The sequence below is a fragment of the Dicentrarchus labrax genome, unplaced genomic scaffold, assembly GCF_905237075.1.
Source record: "Dicentrarchus labrax unplaced genomic scaffold, dlabrax2021, whole genome shotgun sequence".
In the NCBI taxonomy this organism is placed as follows: domain Eukaryota; kingdom Metazoa; phylum Chordata; class Actinopteri; family Moronidae; genus Dicentrarchus; species Dicentrarchus labrax.
In genome coordinates, this window is record NW_026136703.1 from 4800015 (window position 1) to 4818622 (window position 18608).

The 18608-nt window shown below is 40.3% G+C and overlaps 2 protein-coding genes across 3 annotated transcripts; both read right to left on the bottom strand.

Annotated features, from left to right (window-relative positions):
• Nucleotides 1-642: 642 nt before the first annotated feature.
• Nucleotides 643-5804, bottom strand: LOC127359562 (cilia- and flagella-associated protein 100-like). The gene is made up of 13 exons (XM_051393472.1): nt 5764-5804; nt 5550-5655; nt 5374-5432; nt 4684-4847; nt 4505-4585; nt 4147-4331; nt 3696-3783; nt 3366-3408; nt 3123-3277; nt 2754-2883; nt 2352-2554; nt 1657-1750; nt 643-1404 (listed from the first exon to the last, which is right to left on the bottom strand). The coding sequence occupies exons 2-13, from the start codon at nt 5566-5568 to the stop codon at nt 1276-1278; spliced, it is 1350 nt and encodes a 449-aa protein (XP_051249432.1). The 5' UTR covers nt 5569-5655; nt 5764-5804; the 3' UTR covers nt 643-1275.
• Nucleotides 5805-7103: 1299 nt separating this feature from the next.
• mocs1 (molybdenum cofactor synthesis 1) lies at nt 7104-17636 on the bottom strand. Of its 2 annotated transcripts, none has more exons than XM_051393468.1 (11): nt 17341-17636; nt 15804-15915; nt 15040-15207; nt 13758-13922; nt 12610-12671; nt 11102-11213; nt 10633-10745; nt 10115-10225; nt 9845-9965; nt 9702-9749; nt 7104-9483 (listed from the first exon to the last, which is right to left on the bottom strand). In XM_051393468.1, exons 1-11 carry the CDS (start codon nt 17542-17544, stop codon nt 8363-8365), a joined length of 2337 nt encoding a protein of 778 aa, XP_051249428.1. In that variant the 5' UTR covers nt 17545-17636; the 3' UTR covers nt 7104-8362. The 2 variants fall into 2 exon arrangements, with proteins under 2 accessions (XP_051249428.1, XP_051249430.1); XM_051393470.1 differs by having other exon boundaries at nt 9276-9483; nt 9687-9749.
• Between the last annotated feature and the right edge of the window lie 972 nt (nt 17637-18608).

Below are 18608 nucleotides of genomic sequence, written 5' to 3' on the forward strand. Positions count from 1 at the left end.
GACTTCCACGCAATGTTGAAAAGGCGTGTTAACCAAGACAGCCCCTCAACACCCAGAGCCTTCAGCATTTCTGGACGACTCATCTCGCTTTGCCACTGTGGAGTTGTTTGACTACCTCAGTGACTTCCCGCAGGGAAATTGATGTAGATCCCCCATCACACTCCAGCCCTGCCTCTATCACAAAGGGCGGGTTTGTTGGTCTAGTCGGGTTCAGGAGTTCCCCAGTGTTCCTTCCACCACCCAATTACCTCCTCAGTTGAGGTCAGCAGTGTCCCATCCCCGCTGTACACAGCTTGAATGTTTCCCCGCTTCCCCCTCCTGAGGTGTCGGACGGTTTTCCAGAAGTGCCTGGGTGCCGTCTGAAAGTCCTTCTCCATGACTTCACCGAACTCCTCCCACACCCGCTGTTTTGCTTCCCTCACCGCTGTGGCTGCAGTCCTTCGGGCCTGCCGGTACCCTGCAACTGCCTCAGGAGTCTTCAGTATCAATGACTTCCTAATAACCTATTCACTCTGAGTGAGTAAAAACACTTGCACAGAAAATAAAAGTTCTCCACCACTTATCATATATCTTATTCTGTGATACATTGCTGTACTTGAGATTGGTATACTGTATATTTCACCTTATGCACCACGCCTCATATTATTTTGCACTATATTATACTGTTATGCTATATTATGTTGTAATACCATGTATGTGTATATATATACCCACATGTATATACACACACACTCATACAGTATATGTTATACTGTCTATTGCAAAATGAATCGTCATACCACTGTATATAATATTCTGGTGAGATCTATCACATTACTCTTACATGTACCATACATTCCTGACTTGCAACCAATCTCACCACTGTGTCACTTAGCTTGAGACAGTGTTGCACTATTAGCTGAAGTACAACACGAATAGTATGAATGTGTACTGTTATAGCCTGTAAATTGAATTTGAGTTGAATATCTCTTTTAAAGTTTCTATTTTATATTTGTCTTTATCTTATATACTCATACTTATATATTTTTAATTTCTCTATTAATGGGTACTTATTTGTGTCCTTGTGCTGCTGTAATATCTAAATTCCTCTCAATAAAGTATAATCTTATCAGATCCAGTAGCTCTCTCAATTTTGAAGCTAATCAAAACAACTAAATGTATTTCTGGAAAGCAGTTGAAGATTCACACACCCTCAGAGAGAGTAAACTGCAGTATTATCCTTTATATTCTACTTCTTTCTTTCAAACATTATACAGTATGTGCTAATTCCTTTTTTTACTCCGCGCCCTCATTGGTGAAGAGGTAGGCCTGGAGTTCATCTTCAGCAGGAATGCTGTCCTCCTCATCACTGACTTTGGTCTTCTGCTCTACAGGGAAGCATCTGGACATGAGCTTTCTTCCCCTCTAAAAGAGAAAGAGAATGTTTTAGGTTTGTGTAATTACCGAGAAGGATTGATCTGACTACATTAGAGCAGAAAAGAAACTTTTCCCACAAAAAAATCTCAATTTCTCAACATACATCTTTTTGTGCTGAGATAGGTAGTTATTATTAATGTTTCTCCAAATTACAACTACATTTCCCATAAATCCGGTTGATGTGTGATATAATGTATAACGTAAAATGTACATGTATCCATTTTAAAGTGAATGATTTACTTTTTTCTTGGAGTCACCCAGGGATCTTTGCATGCACTTCTTCATCCGTTCTCTCTGTTTCTCCCTCTCCAGTCTCAGCTGTTCTTCACGCAGCCTGGAACGTGATATAGCATGTACGACAAGAAGGGGTTCTCATGTAACATGCTGTTTGGGGAAACAGCACAATTCAGTTCCTCACATTACCATTAGTTTACTCTGTACATCGTATTTTCCCACTGAAGACAGAAAAGCCAGAATGAGACATCTGTCCATGCCAGGACTCCCACAAACTGCTGTGCTGTGTGTTACTGTTCATTACTGCCCCCACACTATTATTACACTCATACGTGAAACACAGCCATTTACACATATAATTAAAATTTGAAAATTATATGATTAAAAAATCAATAATTCAAAAGTTTGAGTGAATGTTGGAGCCATTTGGAGTCCAAACATGATGTTACTAAACCAAGATTCCCCCCAGACATACATTAAGACATATATACAAATAGTCTGCTAGGAACAATAATGTGTGTCTGCAAAAAAACATACTTCTACATTTAAATCCATAAACAATCATCTACTCTTTCTAGCTCATAAAAACTTACAGAATCTATGAATACTTGATACTATTGGATGAATTACAGCATCTACTTGCTAATGTGTCATGTTGTCTAAAGTATGTATATACAGTATACTGCATGAACAAAGCAAACCTGCTCATCCTCTCACTGTCCTTGATCTGTCTCAGTGCCTCCAAGCTTTCTTCAGGGATGTTCTCAATGAGCTGGAGCAGCAAAGACATGCGGTACTCAACACTGGACAGCTTCTCCAACGTGCTGAGGTGGGACAACCGGCTATCCAAGCAGCAGCGATGCACCTCTGTCACCTTCTTGCCCAGAGCATCCAGCAAAACATCCTGCGAGCGAGGAGAGGAAGCGAGGGAGATGAGAGGGGAGGAGGGAAGGAGGAGCGAAGGAGGAGGAAAGGAGATGGAGCAAGGATTAACATTCTGTGTGCAGTTTACTGACACCACTTCAGATGATTTCTGGGTGTTGTTTCCAAGTGCAAATTTAAAATGATCATTATTATCATTACAGTCCATTCTGCTTGTTTACCTGGTCCTCGGTTTTTAATGAGTCATGGAGCTGAACCTTCTTTTGGAGTTCAGCAGCTCTCTCCGACTCTCTGTCGATCTTCTCCTGCATGTCAGTTACCTGCAATGTGAGCCTCTCTTCATCCTCTTTCCTTCAGACAGAGAGGAGTTAGGATTGATGGGATTCTTTGTGCCCGCTTTACATGTTTATGTATGTTACATCGCTCTTTGAAGTTACAATATTTAGTATAATGCATATAATTGTTATAAGCTTGTTTTTGTACATGTTGTGTCCTCTTATGCTGCACATAATTCAGTCTTGTCTAACATCATTATGTCCAGGCAGGGACTGCAGGTTACAATGAGCATTTTGAATAAATATGATGCTTACATTTCCTTTGAGGCCGTCTCGAAGGTCTGCTGCAGCTCTTCCAGCGTCTCATCCATCCTGGTGGAGTTTTGAATCAGGGAAAGGTTCTGATCCGTCAGGTCCGTCATCAGAACCAGTAGCTGCTGGGGATCGGAGAAGTAGAGCTCCAGTTTGTCCTGCGGGAGGGGGGAAGGTAACGGCACTCTGTGAGAACTGCATGAGCACACTCAAGATAAAACATGGCAGTGCTTCAGGAAAACTGACCTCATATTTAGAGCTGTCCGTTTCCTCTTTATAATTTGTGACCCTGAAATGTGAAAGAAAGAGTTTAGGCTCAGGAGAGATTGAGATGTAATGATATGTGTGGGGAGAGTCATTTGGTAGAGGTTTTTCTGTACGGCTTTATGAAACAGCAGCAACAAGAATAATAATAGAACATGTGATAAATAAATAAAGGGATGTTGGTCAGAGAGTATGTTTTTCTTTGGTGATTATTTTGCCTAATACCTAACACCAAATCCACTGCATCAGAGTACGGGATTTTTCAGGACAAACTGATCTCATCATGGCTGTGGTGCGTTGGTGTCTCCTTACAGTGTGTCACTGTGGACCGAGGACAGCGTAGACTCTCCAGTAGAAGGCAGGACTCGACCTGGACTGGACTCCACACCTCTCTCCGAACCTGTGTGCACATTATCATTCCCATCACACTGCTAGTACTACTTAAAGGTCAGCACATGTGAGCCTCTGCTGCATCAATTCACACCAAACATCAAAATCTGTCTCTTGTGAGGATCCAGCAGCATCTAGCACTTAAGGTGTAGAAACAACTGAATACAGCTCAGCCTTCCAATAGTCATCTCATATCTCATGTACTGGAATAACAAACTTCCCCCTGGCAGTTATCCTCTATTTCCTGTTGCTTCTCTGGGCTTTTAACCATCTACATATAACCCTACCAGGGGGCGATCAAGAGGTTTTGGCTTCACCATTGGGGAGCTGTCATGTTGTCCTTTCTTTATATGTTGATGGTTTTAACTTTTACCCTGCCTATCTGCTGACTCCTGAGGCCCCTCATCCTGCTCATCCTGAGGGTCTCTGTTAGACGGGACTGTAGCTTTAAAAGCCTCGGCCTCCTGGGCCTCCTGCCACTCCGGAGGCGACAGCTTGAACAAGATTTTCTTGTATCTCTTATATCTATTCAGGATGTCCTCAGTCTGAGAGAGGTCACTGTGAAGAAGAAAGACTATGTTTATATCCATATAAGATTCCACTGCATCCCACTGAAACATACTCATGGCAGATTAATACCTTTAGAATGGCTTTGGAATTATTTATGGTTATTCTCCTAGCACCTACTGGTCAATCACTTTATGCACATTAAACATGGAGAACAGCGTTACCTTTTCACATTCCCTATTTCATCAGTTAACTTCTCTACCTCAGCAATCGTCTCTGCTTTGGACTTGTGCTCATTTTCTAACCTGGCAACACACAACATCATTGCAATTATTACAATATTGGGAAAGAAATACTGACTTAAATCTTATGTCACAACGTCAGGGAATCCACTACTGCTTACAGCGTTCTGGCATCCGAACATTTCTTCTCAGTCGTCTTGAAAACCTTTTGAAATTTGTCCTTGTTTTGCTCAAGGATTTGTTCAAGGTTTTGAATACGTAGCTGCTCTGCTGCAATAGTCTTGTTCAACTTCTTAATTTCTGACCTGCTCATCAGCAGAGATGCCTGTGGACAGAAGGATGAAGGTAAAGGGAGTATTGCAGATGATTCACCGTTCGTTGTTTCCCGCTGCTTCCAGTCTTTATGCTAAGCTGCGCTCTCCTGGCTGTGGCTGTATATCTAGCTACAGACTCTCAGCGATGCAAGAGCAAACTAAATACTTTGTGTAAATGTACAGAAAAAAACAAAATGTTGCTTACAAATGTGGATGAACAATTTTAAGAAAGACGTTTTTAAACCAGCACAAGAAAAATTTGAATGTGATTAAACCAGGAACATCAGTAAAGTAAATCTATAAATCAATATTCTCACACTATCTGTTATCCACAGCTGGTTTATACTTCAGGTAACAATGCCGGATTATTGATTTCTAATGCAACCTTTAGATATTTCTGTTCAGTGCTTTACTAATGTGCCACAATAATGTCTATTATGTTTTTGAGGTTAAATATCTTTTTATTTGTGGGCAAATATTAACATATGTGACTGCTAAATTAGACTAAAAAGACATTGGAACCATTATATGATTTACCTCCAGCTGTATTCTCTGCTGTTCATTCTCATCCAGGCCTCTGATATTCTTAAAGGTATCTAGGGACAGAGGACAGGTTGTTTTTAACACTATATATAACGTTAGTTATATAATACCATAAGAAGGACCTTTACCACATTCGACATACTTTGACCTGCTGCTCTGTCTCTACCCACCTTTTTTGCTCCCAGACATCTTCCGGTCAGGGCTGTCTTGTGTTTGTTTAAGCAGAGTTGTGTTATTCTTAATCTGTTGAGGATTCTTCTCCTGTTTACACAGCTCCTGGAGAACAGCAGTACAATCTCAAACATCACTATGTGCAGACAATGTGGAACACTACGCAGTGGAGGTAGCACAGTTATCATTAGTACATTATGCTTAAACACCAACCTCTATTCAGTGTCCTCTCTCCTTTACTGTCACTACTGCTGTACACTCTCTCTCTCTCTCTCTCTCTTTCTGTAGCCAAGTTTCCTTTCTGTCACTTTTCCACTGTTTTTCAACTGGACTTTATTCTGTTTTCCTGTTAGCTGCTGTTTGTCAACTGTTGCCATGGTAACTGCTGCTGCTTTGGAGTGCAATTTTATTCAAAATTAAATAAATAAATGAGACAATATATATATATATATATATATAAAATAAAATGTAAAAATAAATATATCAAAATAGTTAAATAGGTATTTATTAAATAAATAAAAGTAAAAAAAATTATGAATTTGACATGAAAGATGTCTTTTTTTGAACAAAAACCTACTGACTAATTTATATATTTATATTTAAATGTATATATTCATTCCTCATTTATTTATTTCCGGTTTTATTTCAGAGACATATTTATTTAAGTGTTATTATTTTTTTATGTGGGGGTGTTTGTGGTTGTATTTGATGATTGTTAAGGCCTTTTTTAAACCGGTTTAAACCCGTGGCCTTGTGTGTGTACTTTTATTGTTTTTGTATTTGTTTTTTTTTTGATGTTGTTTTGGGTTTATTTTTTTTGTTTTTTTTGTTGTATTTATGTTTTTTTTTTTTTTGTTTTTCTGTTGTTTTTGTGGTTATTCATTTAAGGTTGAAAAAATGGCATTCCATAGCCTTCAACGTTCCTTGTAACACCAACGTTTTACTTTGACAGAACGAAGTAGAGTAAAACCTCTCACAATTGTCTTCATTTTGAAAACTATCAAATATATTAAGAAATAATGAACACTGTTTTATACATTGTTAATAACAGTGAATTAGCCATATTTGTATTTCACAACGGTACTTTTTTTTTTTTACATTCATGTCCTCCAATATTCAATTATTTACTAATAACTCTTTTCCATTTCCCATTTTATTGACTCATAACTGCATTTTTTTCTGGCAGTACATGAAAGCACTGTCACTAAAACCAAAGGTTTATAGGAGCTCCTCCAGCTCCATCTGCCAGTGGAAAAGTAACAATATTGGTATCCAACAATAGCAATGGCTAATCAGAGCAATTAGTAATATTAATATTGTTTTGCTCAACATTTGTTGGACTTGCTAACACTATCATCAGCCCATGATTACCAGTGACAGAACAAAGTCTGAGTATAAAAAAATGTGTGGGCCTGTTTTTCTTTTCAGTCTGGTAAAACATAGAAAACAACTGCTGCACTTTGGACTTCAAGCTACCTATACTGATAAAATCAGAAAGCAGTTCAACTGAAATACGTATTATGAATGTCCTCGGGGATAAAGCCCTATACATATATGGTTTTACTGTTTATTTAGATAAAACACCATGGGACACACTGGGTGCTGTAACTGACAGAAACCTCCTTGTGGACTAACAAAATACTCAACTTTCAGCACATTAAGACATCACAGGAGAAAGACTGTAGAATATTATCATTTTTATAAGGGAAAATAAATGCCACACATGCTCCAGCAACTCGCAGTTTGCATGTACTTCTTTCAGAAAATGAGCAGTGAATGAGGAGAGCTGGAGGCAGTGAATACAATCAACTATATGCTATGACACAAAAATATCAATAATCAGTTCTCCAGAGACAACAGGTGAGAGATGCTGGTGCAGACCGGAGAGCATGGTACCTACAGTAATACTAACAACATAAATGTGACATGCAATACATAGAGGCTGCATCACCACACAGTCAGAATGACACATTCACATACAACTATAAACTTTGAACTGACATCGAATCAACAATCAATCAAGTTCCTTCTGGGGGTAAAGAGAGGGGAAAACAAATAAACAAGAAAAGCATTAGTCGTGTAATGGATTATTTGTGTTATCAGCCATTATATGAATGGTGGATATTTTAAAGCAAGAGTTAAAAAACAGTCATCTTACTGTGATCCTCTACTGTCCGGTGGTGTAAGTACACATATCTACTGTTTCCAGTGAAGTACAGAGAACTAAAACGAGTTACCCTTCATACAACTGAATAAACTCCAACTGTAAAAACATTCAAAGTGCTGTTAATTACAGCAAATCAGTGCAGGTAAGTAAAGGGGCATACAGAGCATGTGACATTTCAATTAGACATGATGTCTACCAGCAGACCTGGGAAAGACACGGAAACATACTCCTCTGCTCAGCTTTCAGGTCAGGCACCTGGGCTTCATCCTGAATGGAATTATCTTCAAAGTTCACATGAGCTAATAAAAGACAAATACATTCAACATGTCAATAACGCTGAGGACGTCCTGGCTTTGTTCTTTGCTTGTGAATGTAATACATGAGTGCCCTCTAGAGATAAACAGAAACACTGCAGTCCTTCATCTGTTATGTATTACAGCAAATAAATGATTTCATATATGACACTGAAATGGTTTGAAAAGCACAGCTAAATGAGAGTGACTGTGAAGATCAGTGACAGATCGAGTAATTATAACAAATATATAATTCACATTATTCCGATGGCATAAACTTTAGTTTGCAGATAAATATGACTTAAGTCCGTTCTCAGTTTTCCTGTGTTGGATTCATTGGTGGGGGAGGAAGTCAAGCGTGACGATGAAAGTCCCTCTTCCCGCCCGTCTTACTGACCAGCTTTACATCTGTGATGGTGATGTCATGGCTTACCGCCTTGCACATGTCATAGACAGTCAGCGCAGCGACAGAGACAGCTGTTAAAGCCTCCATCTCAACTCCTGTCCGGCCTGTAGTGTGACAGGTTGCCGTGATGATGGCGGCGTTCTGCACCTCATCCAGGTCAAAGGTGACAGAGGCGTGGTCCAAGGGGAGCGTGTGGCAGAGCGGGATGAGGGTTGAGGTCTGTTTGGTAGCCATGATGCCGGCCAACTGCGCCACAGCCAAGGCGTTGCCCTTAGCCAGCTGGTTGTCCCGAAGCAGCCGGAAGGCAGTGGGGCCCAGGATGACGGTGGCGCGGGCTGTGGCAGTGCGACGCGTGGGAACTTTCCCCCCAACGTCCACCATTGTGGCTCGGCCCTGGGCGTCTGTATGCGTCAGCTGGGCTTCACTGGCTTCATTCAGGTTACTGTTGATGTCTGATGTGGTCTGATCACTCACAAACTGTCTGAGTTTGACAGTGTGGTCTTCGCTGGAACTTGATTGATGGCACAGTCTAACATTGTAGTGTTTAAGATTTGTTTTGGCATTGATTAGTAGTGTGCAAAGAATAGGTGTTCCCGGGGTCCTCAGTAAGTGGCTTTTCAAAGCATTAGGACCCCTGGCTTGTGCGTACCTGAGACAGTCTTCATTAGTGTAGCTCGTGACATTTGTGCGTGTAGTAAAACTTGCAGTCTTAGTGTGACAACTGGTGAAAGTGAGACCATTATCAAACTCAGAGGAGTGATGGGGTGTTACGTGGTGGAGGTTGTCCGTCGCATTAGAGTTTTCTTTGTTGATACGTGACCTGACTTGGGTATCCCCTCTCATTAAGGTTCCAGAGCAGCAATCATTGGCTGCCTGTGTTGAAGCAGCGCAGTCTGGAAGGCACAAAGAACCGTCACTGTTCAGGACTCTCCTGCTGCCTGAATGGCCCGTGTGAGGAGCTGCTGTTGGAGAGAGGAATGTGTTGTTTGTAAGTTGGCAGACAATGGGGAAAGCTCTCTGGTTGTCTTGTGGCTTTGGCAGAGACAACGGCCTTTGGGTTGCAGTGCCTGTTGGATAAAGACAATAAAACAACATTCATATTTAGATGAAGATACATTATTCACCTTCTAGATAAAAGTTAGTAATTGTTATCAGTTCAAATGTAAATGTAACTTGGAGCTGAACAGGCTGTAAATGTAGAAAACAAATGACCTCAACATCATTAATTAATTGTGACAGAACAAACTGAGTGTCAGTGATTTGTACGTACAGCCATGTCACCCACCAATGAGGATCATAGGCCTGTTCTTCATCTGGGAGATACTGAACATGCCTGAAGACACAAACAAGAAGATATTAATGCCTGAATAATCTCAGAGTATATTCCACAAGTGATGTGTTGCATATAAACTAAGTGCACAAATTTACCTGCGTGTTGTTTCTTCTTCCTGCCCACAGCAGCTCCAATGATTTGCAGTAGCTCCTCATCTGGTGCCCCAGAGCGCAAGACATCTCTTAGGGACACCTCAGAGTTCCCAAACAAACACACCTGACAGACAGGAAGCAGTCAAAGATTGAAAACAGAATCATGGATGAGATTATTCATAGGTACTGGTAGTATGTAAATCTATAAGTGAGCTACATTAACACAGTCACAGACCTCATTAACAGCCTAACAATTAACAACTGTAGCTTTACCTTGAGGTTGCCGTCTGCAGTGATGCGTAAGCGGTTGCAGGAGCCACAGAAATGTTCAGACATGGAGGTGATGAAGCCCACCTGACCCTTGAAGCCTGGAACTTGAAATGTCTGTTAAAAAAAGTGTTAAACAATGATCATGTGAACAATTTCTTTACAAATGGTTCAAAGCATTCAAGCCGAAGTGTTGGCTGATCTGGCTGATCTCGCTCTTACATCAGACACTTGATATCTTGAGATCTGGTCTTGAATAAGATTTGTCGGAAGATTGTGAATGTTGATTTCAGTTTTGTGTTGGCTAACTAATGAATCGACCAGCAGCACTACAAACATGTGTCTGCTGACAAGATACCACAGTGTGCTCTGAAAGGTCTGAGTCTGACAGAGTTTCAGGTGATCAGGAGGATTAAGTACCGGAGAGAAATAATGCACACTAAGCTAATGAAGAATAAATGTTGTTGGCCAGTGTTCCAGCTACTGACAGGATGAATGAATACGGTACAGTCAGACACACTGACCTTGGCAGTGTCTGTCTGTCCAGTCTGAAGCTTTTCCAGGTTGGGCCACTGCTGCCTAATCCGGTCCAGCATTTCCTGGTAACTCACCATCTTCTTAAAGTTCCACTTGTTTCCTGCAGAGAGGAGAAGAAGCAGTGCGGCTCAGAGAAGGCTATACCATATCACAAGCTACAGCATCTTTCAGCTTACTGACAATTCAACAACCAGTGACTTGTGTGTGTGTGTGATAGTACATCAGTAATGTTTCTGCAAGCAAAACTGAACAGTGAACACAATTTTCTTCTTTAGCTGAGTGGCTAAAAACATACTATACCCTGATTTAACACTGCAGTTATTTTGGTAATACCATTTCATTGGTGTTACTTTACTCTTGAAAGGTTTATATGAATACAGTAAATATTCAATTGGATGATTTAAGAACTGCTGTTCAGACCTGTGTGATAAGACATTGTGGGAAGTGAGCACTCACCATCAAAGGGCATGTATTCGATGAAGCGCACCTCCAGTGGCTTCTTCTCTGTCAGTGCCACAAAATCCAGCAGCTCGTCCTCGTTGAGGCCTCGCATGATCACACAGTTAACCTACAGAGGGCAGCACACACCAACAGGCACTGATGACTAAACTGTACATTCATCTCCTCTGCAGCCTGTTGCGTCTCAACTGTAAGGATGCCAAGTTCAAGGCCCAAACCACACAGTAGCTAGAAGTACCCACACAGGCATCTGCACAGATAGAATGAATTACTGGAGATGCATGCATCAATATTTAATAACACAGCCTGTAGTTTTTACAAGACTTGAAATACTCCTGACAGATTATTAATCCATTACTGGTCGATGACTGGTGGTCACTCCAGGGAATAATGTTCCTCCATCTTTCTTTCTTGTTTACATTCTGGTGACACATTTGCTGCACATACAATCTGAAACATAGGCTCTTCACTCAGACTGCAGACTCACTCTATCTCATCTACAGCTAGCTTCTTCTTGTCAAATGTGCCAAGAACCTCTCTGGAAAAGGAGGAAGTAGAGCTTTCTGCAGTCAGTGGTGTCAAGCTAACCATCTTAACATCTTAGCAAACACGCAGTCACCCCTTAACAGTAAGAACTTTTTACGCTTTCTTTGCATTCCAAAACTCCCACAGCAGTAGCTAACACCTCACAGAATGATTAGGTCTAAAGAGGTCAGCCACTTCAGATATTTGTTTTTCTTAACATTCTCCCCATGCACAGTGCAATGGGGAACTCTGGTATGCAATACTAGTCACATACATTACATCAGGAAGCAGGTTGGTGATTATGTAACTTTTTTTGGGCAAAGAGTCATAGGATATGGATGATATATTATATTCAGCAGTTCTGTTGGCCAATGTTTTACCTCACTCCAATAATGAACACACGTATCCATAAAGGTTTCAGAGTATTCACAAAGTCTAAAAATGGTCATAAATACAAGATGAAGCAAACTTCACTGAAAATTGCTTCAGTAATAGGAATGTAAAGGTATATAGCGGTATATTGCAAGACAGTTCAATTGCAATACACACGTGAAGATTTAAATTGGTGAGATAAAAAATAAATCATGACACTCTTTAAATAGCAGATGGCACTATCTACTTTGACCTTGCTTGCTCACGACATTTTTGCACAGTTTATACCCTACCTCAGAAATAAAAAAGGATCGTATGATTTGATAAAGAAAATGTAAGAGAAAATATATTTTGTATATTTTTGTCTGAGAAATAAAGGAATCTTGAGTTGAGTGTATCGTAACATCCCTATTCACTAATCACATCACTTTGTTTTCCAGTCAAAATAGTCATAAAGTAAATATTCATGTTTATATTGTAGAAAGGTCAGCAAAAAGTCCTAATTTCATATGAAGAAAAAATGATAAATAAAAAGGAGATTTAATAATGAATAAAATTAACTAAAATACAGTAAATATTTCTCGGCAAAAGCAAGTTTGAACTTGTACCTTGACAGGGTTGTAGCCCATTTCAATGGCCTTATCAATGCCCTCCATGACCTTGTGGAACCCTGGAAAAAACAGAGATAGAAATTGATGATGAAATGTTTAAACTTATCAACGTTTTGCAATAACGCATTAATCATACTTTGATATCTTTGAATTTTGGGCTATCAATTCAAATCTAAGGTGGAGATGGTGTGTGATCTGTTGGAAGTTTTTAGATTGAAATGTATTGAACCATACGACAGGCACAAGACAATCTGAGATCACACACTGCCTCAGCTTTACAGGCCTTTAAAACAGAAGTTGTGCTTTCTCTGTTCACTGTCTTTAAAGATCTGACTAAGCTCACGACTTGCCACAAACCAGTGGTATGTAAACATCTCCAAGTAATCCCTCAGCAGCAGCCAGAGCTCTTTCACAGCAAACTGCCAAGGTCAGACTCATCATTTGTTTTCATCTGAATAAAACCCACAAATCCAGGTAGGATTACACTGGCTGAGGCTTCTGTTTAATGATCTACAATTCTAATAATTGCAATTAAATGTCAAATATGCTGCACTCAAAATCTGAAATAAGCTTACAGAGAGACAAGATTTCTTTCAGGCTATACCTAGCGATCTAGTGTCAGCTAAACCTTTCACTGAAAAATTAATTGTGAAGAAAAAAAATGATGAGCCAGTACTGCCATTGCTTCGTTTCCTCTCCTTCATTTCCTGACCTCAGTCAGTCCATCTGTGTCTACCTTCTATACGCCAACCACCCAGAGCTCTGCCCTGCTGTCACCTCCGCTACACCTGTATTTACAGCTTGCAGGTTCCTTCAGTAACAAAGAGGCACTGGCCCACAACAATAGGCACATATATACACAGTATTGATTTAGGCTATCAACAACTTGTGGTTTTAGACAGACAAAGAGAGCTGCAACCGTGGAACTAAGCTGACACTGTTACACCATGTTCTAGGGATAGACACGCTGCAGTTAAACATACTGAAATGCTTTATTCTAAGATTATATGTAGCAGGGCATCAAAAACTGCTTTTCTCTAACACTTTCATCCTTTAACATCCTTTTACTAATCTCTCCCTTTTTCATACCATACCATTCCTTTCAGTCTTGCAGCTGACATTATGGGTCAAATACTTTTCCCTACCTTTCCGCCTGACAATGAACTCAAATTTGGCAGGGACCAGTGAATCCAGGCTTATGTTAATCAGGTCAAGGCCAGTCTCTTTGAGCTTTGGCAGAAGCCTGGCCAAGTTCATGCCATTGGTTGTCACTGCAATGGTTTTCAGACCCTCCAGCTTCCTCAGTTCTGCTGCAAAGTGTGAGAGCAAACATGGGAACAAGGAAGAGGAAAAAAGAAGGGAAACAGTGAGAAACAGAGAGAAAACTGTGGTGCTAAATATTTACACCAGTATCTGCCAAGTGTAACAGTTGCACGGCTAACTGAGCTAACTGACAAAACTCAAGCTAGCTTGCTAATACATGACACCTTTAGACTGAAGAGTAAAACTGCAGTGGTAATATGAAAATGTCTAATAATGATGTCATTGGTGATGTCTTTTGGACTAGAATTGCACTCCTTGCATGAATACTAAAAACACTGAAAGACATGTATGCATATATAACTGTCATCCCTGAAAGCACATACAATCAAATTTAAAAAACAACCACAATGGTTACTGTTTCATTTGCAAATGATTCACTCCACTAAACTTTATTGAGGGTCATGTGAGGTCACAGTGGTGGCCTGTCACATACCACAGTGATAATTGCTGATCTTTATGGGGCTGTTGGCAGCCTATGGCCATCTTTCTCCAAAGGCATTACCAATCAGTCACACCACATTGCTTTGTTCATTCACATCATGCTTTAATGTTCCGATAACATCATCCTCTGTGGCCGAGGATGCAATGGTTCATCTATAAATTAGGCTGTAAAATCAAAATGGTGTGATAATATGTCATTAGACTAGGCACATGTGTGGTGTAACAAATCATTCCCCCTTCCACATGTAGTATGCCTTAACCTCGAGGCATGCCTGGAAGATTAGACCTGCTCCTCTCCTTGTGTCACTTTGGGAAGTTCTAGTCTCGCCAACAGGATAAGCACATAAATCACTGATAGCCTTGGATACTGAATGCTGAATCATTCCTCTGAAAAGACTGTCACTGCATCCACTTAGTCATATGGTAAAGCGCATGCAGCAGTTTGTGCTTGTCACAAGTTGGTAACAAGTGTTGAAACAACTCAAAACAGCTGTTAATGTCCTCGCTTTATGTCTCAAAAAAAGAAACTGCAATCTTACGTAGAAGTGGACACAACCGTGTTTCTACATAAATGATGGCACACCGGAATCACAAAGGACAACATACCTTAACACCAACTCAATTAACAACCCCTATCAACTCAATCTTTCACAAGTTGCTTACAGATGATATCCAGTACATCAGGTCTGATGAGGGGCTCTCCTCCAGTGAGGCGGATTTTTTCCACCCCCTCCTGGACGAAGAGGCGAGCCAGGGTCAATACCTCCGAGGTGGACAACAGCTGGCTCCGTGGTGTCAGCTTCACTCCCTCCTCTGGCATACAGTACTGACCTGGAAATGGAGGTGGATAGTAAGGTGGAAGGTAAAATGAGAATAAGACACCAAAGATGTAATTTTCCACTCAAGAGATGCTTTTAACCTACATTATCACAAATTTCCCTTCTTTCAGATAAGTGAGGTTATGTTGGGAACTGAAACCAAGGCCAATGTGCCACAGACGTGACTCTAAGTAATATGTGGAAAACTAATGTAAACATTGATGTATCCTACTAAAACTACTACTACTTTTTATATAATTTTACATACCATGTATTTCCATTTAAATGTATAAATCCAAAAGGTTAAAGGCCATTCTATTTACAAAATCTATGTTCAAAACATCGCTTTACATACTCTACTGTTAAGGTGATGTTCAGAATAAGTTCTTTAATCAGATGAAAGTTCTGCACCCATCTCTAGAGACATCTGCTGAAGCATCACCAGCTTGAGATGTTTGGGTTTTTTTTACAGCTGAACCTGACCTCTACAGGGAGAGAAAACTGCATTCCTGTGATGATCAGTGCAATCTAACATTATCAGTAAAAGTTGTGGTGGTGGTGGTGGTGTTAGCACTAGCAGTAGATGTCACAGTGGGAACATCTACTCACAGCGGAGGTTGCATTTCTCCGTCAGAGAGATGCGTAGGTAGCTGTGCCTCCGGCCAAAGCTGTCAGTCAAGAATGCTGAAAAGGGTAGTATTCTGTCGTCTCTTAGCCTCTCCTGGGAATAAAGACAACAGGACAATGGCACTGACATAGAAATGGCTCATAATGAGGATACAGTAACACTGCTGTCTTGTTTTGCTATCAAAATTTTCATCAAACACAAGACTTCTGTTCTCTGTGCATTTATTTTTTTCTTATTCGTATTATGTGAAAGAATATTAGTCTGAGGCTGAATCTGTGTCCCTAAATGAGAAAATGGTTTGATTAGTCTTTGCAAGATATGACACACTAGGGGCTGTGATAAACCTGAATTAGTTACATTTACATAAAAGGATCAAGTCATCTAAAGACTTGACAAAGTCAGGCACACTGAGGGTGTTGCACATGGCTTTGTAAATGGCTGATGACCTTTGACTGTCAACAGTGGGCTGCTGTTATGTCAGAAGCTATAAGCACATAGGCAAACACTTGAGTCAAGAGTAGATTACACACACTGTAATTAATCACAGTACCAAACTTAATACTGAATATGTATGCCTCTCTGTTTGTTTCTGAGTAGAAGACACAGTAACTGAGGCTGATTCAAAAATTGAAAATACCTCCAACAACAGCCATCTTTACTTCTCAGAAACACCCTTCAATAAGATACCTTCCTTTATAATTCCCCCTGTCACTGATCTTCTCAAACTACAGTATTACTATAGGAATTGTATTATGTCCTGTAGTAGGTTTGTAGTGTTCTATAGTATTTGTTTACCAGCTACAGTATTACTATAGTTTTTTTCTGTAGTGCTTATCAGCTATAGTAGCCCTACAATATTTCATTAGTAACACTATGTATCTATAGCTTTGTAGTATTCCTAGACCATGTACTATTTTATATTATATTATATAGTGTTTCTGTAGTTGTTTCTTGAGCACACAATATTACATTCCTATTGTAATACTATGATTATGTTTTAGTAAATGTATAGTATTAACTATAGCATTAACTGTAGAACATACTATAGTAATACTATATAAAAATACAGTACAACTATATTAATTTCGTGAAAAACCATAGAAATACTATAGGAATGACTGTAGCAATACTATAGGCTAACTATAACTTCACTATAAGATTAACCACAGCCAACTCAAAGGTAGGTTTTTAGTGTGTTCCAACTACCACAGTGTTTATGTGAGGGGTACAAGCACCTGCCGTACTGTACAATCTCTGGTGTCCTCCAACAAACCCCTTTAGCAACACAGTTGTTGTTGCTAGTTTAATGTTTAATGCCTAATAGTGTTTGCTAGTTTAGCCTTAGCAGGGCAGAGCTTGTGGCTCTGTTTCAAACTGACCCCACTTTCACCCACCATGCCTTCACTCATAAACTAACGTTAGCTCATGACTCCAGTAAGCAGCCTGTGGTTACACATTCACAGTGAAAACCTCAGCACCAAGAATGACTTGTAAGAAGTGTGTTTGAGTCAGCATTACCTGTGTTGACCTGGTTTTCGGAGATGCGGCTAAGTTGGGAGCAGATAAAGTCGAGTCTCCAAGTTCAAGTTTATTTTCCTTGTGCGTAGCACTGGAGTACAGTCGCTGAATGTCCCCATTCACGCACTGTACCAGTGTCCTGAAATGTGTTAAACTGTTATGTCTATTAAACAAGCGGCAGCACGTGCTAGCGTGAGTCGCCATAGTTTTATTTTCTGACAGCTCCGGCTCTTCTGTGGTTGTTTACGGAGCTCTCGGTGAGCTCCACTGCAGTAAAATGTGTCAGTTTACCAGAGGACTAGGAGGGGAGTATCAGGGGCGGGGTTACGTCAGCCAATCGCGCCGATGTACGCCAGTCCTGGTGCACGCTGGGTAGTGTAGTCCGGGAGGATTTGTATCACAGAAACCCTCTGTAAATTCATGTTTCTTTTATTCAAGTTATACTTAAACTGTTTATATTGCATACTGATATGCATTTAGGCCTAAATAATAGATTCCTTTTTTAAAGTAGCAAAAAGGGATAACCTTGAATCTATGGTCATCCATGCCCCTGGAGTGTGGGGTAATCCAGTCTTGCACAAAAATGGAATTTCTGTGTGTGGTTGCATGGCCTCTACACAACGTGCAGGTGTGTGTGCTGGCACAATTTTCACTTTGTTTCTGTTTTCACATCAAGAACTTTAAGAGCCAAAGCCATATTATTTCTTCAAAGACTCGGTGAGAGACTCTGGAGTCAGTAAAATGATATGGAACAACTTTCAGAGTGCATGCAACCAAAATCTGCTAAATAGTTTCTGTGAGTCTGTGTAGTTTTTGCAGTTACCATGCACCATAGTTGACCTGACTGGGGCTCTGCCATGACAGGTTAAGCTCTGGCCTTATTGTCTCTGAACACGTTGCTGTGCACCTGTCTGTCTGTCTGTCTGTCTGTCTCTCGCTCTCTCTCTCTCTCTCTCTCTCTCCCTCTCTCTCTCTCACCCCAACTGGTCGAGACAGACGACCACCCACCTAGAGCCGAAGGGTCTGTCCTAGGTTCCTGCCTTTTAACAGGCAGTTTTTCCTTGCCCTTGTCGCCAAGTGCTTACTCATGGTGGTACTGTTGGGTCTCTGTAATTAATGTTTTAAAGAGTTCGGTCTAGACCTGCTCTATTTGAAAAGTGTCCTGAGATAACTTCTGTTATGAATTGGCGCTATACAAATAAAATTGAATTGAAATTGAATTGAAAAATTGAATTGAATAACATGACCATCAACCCCCATATACAAGT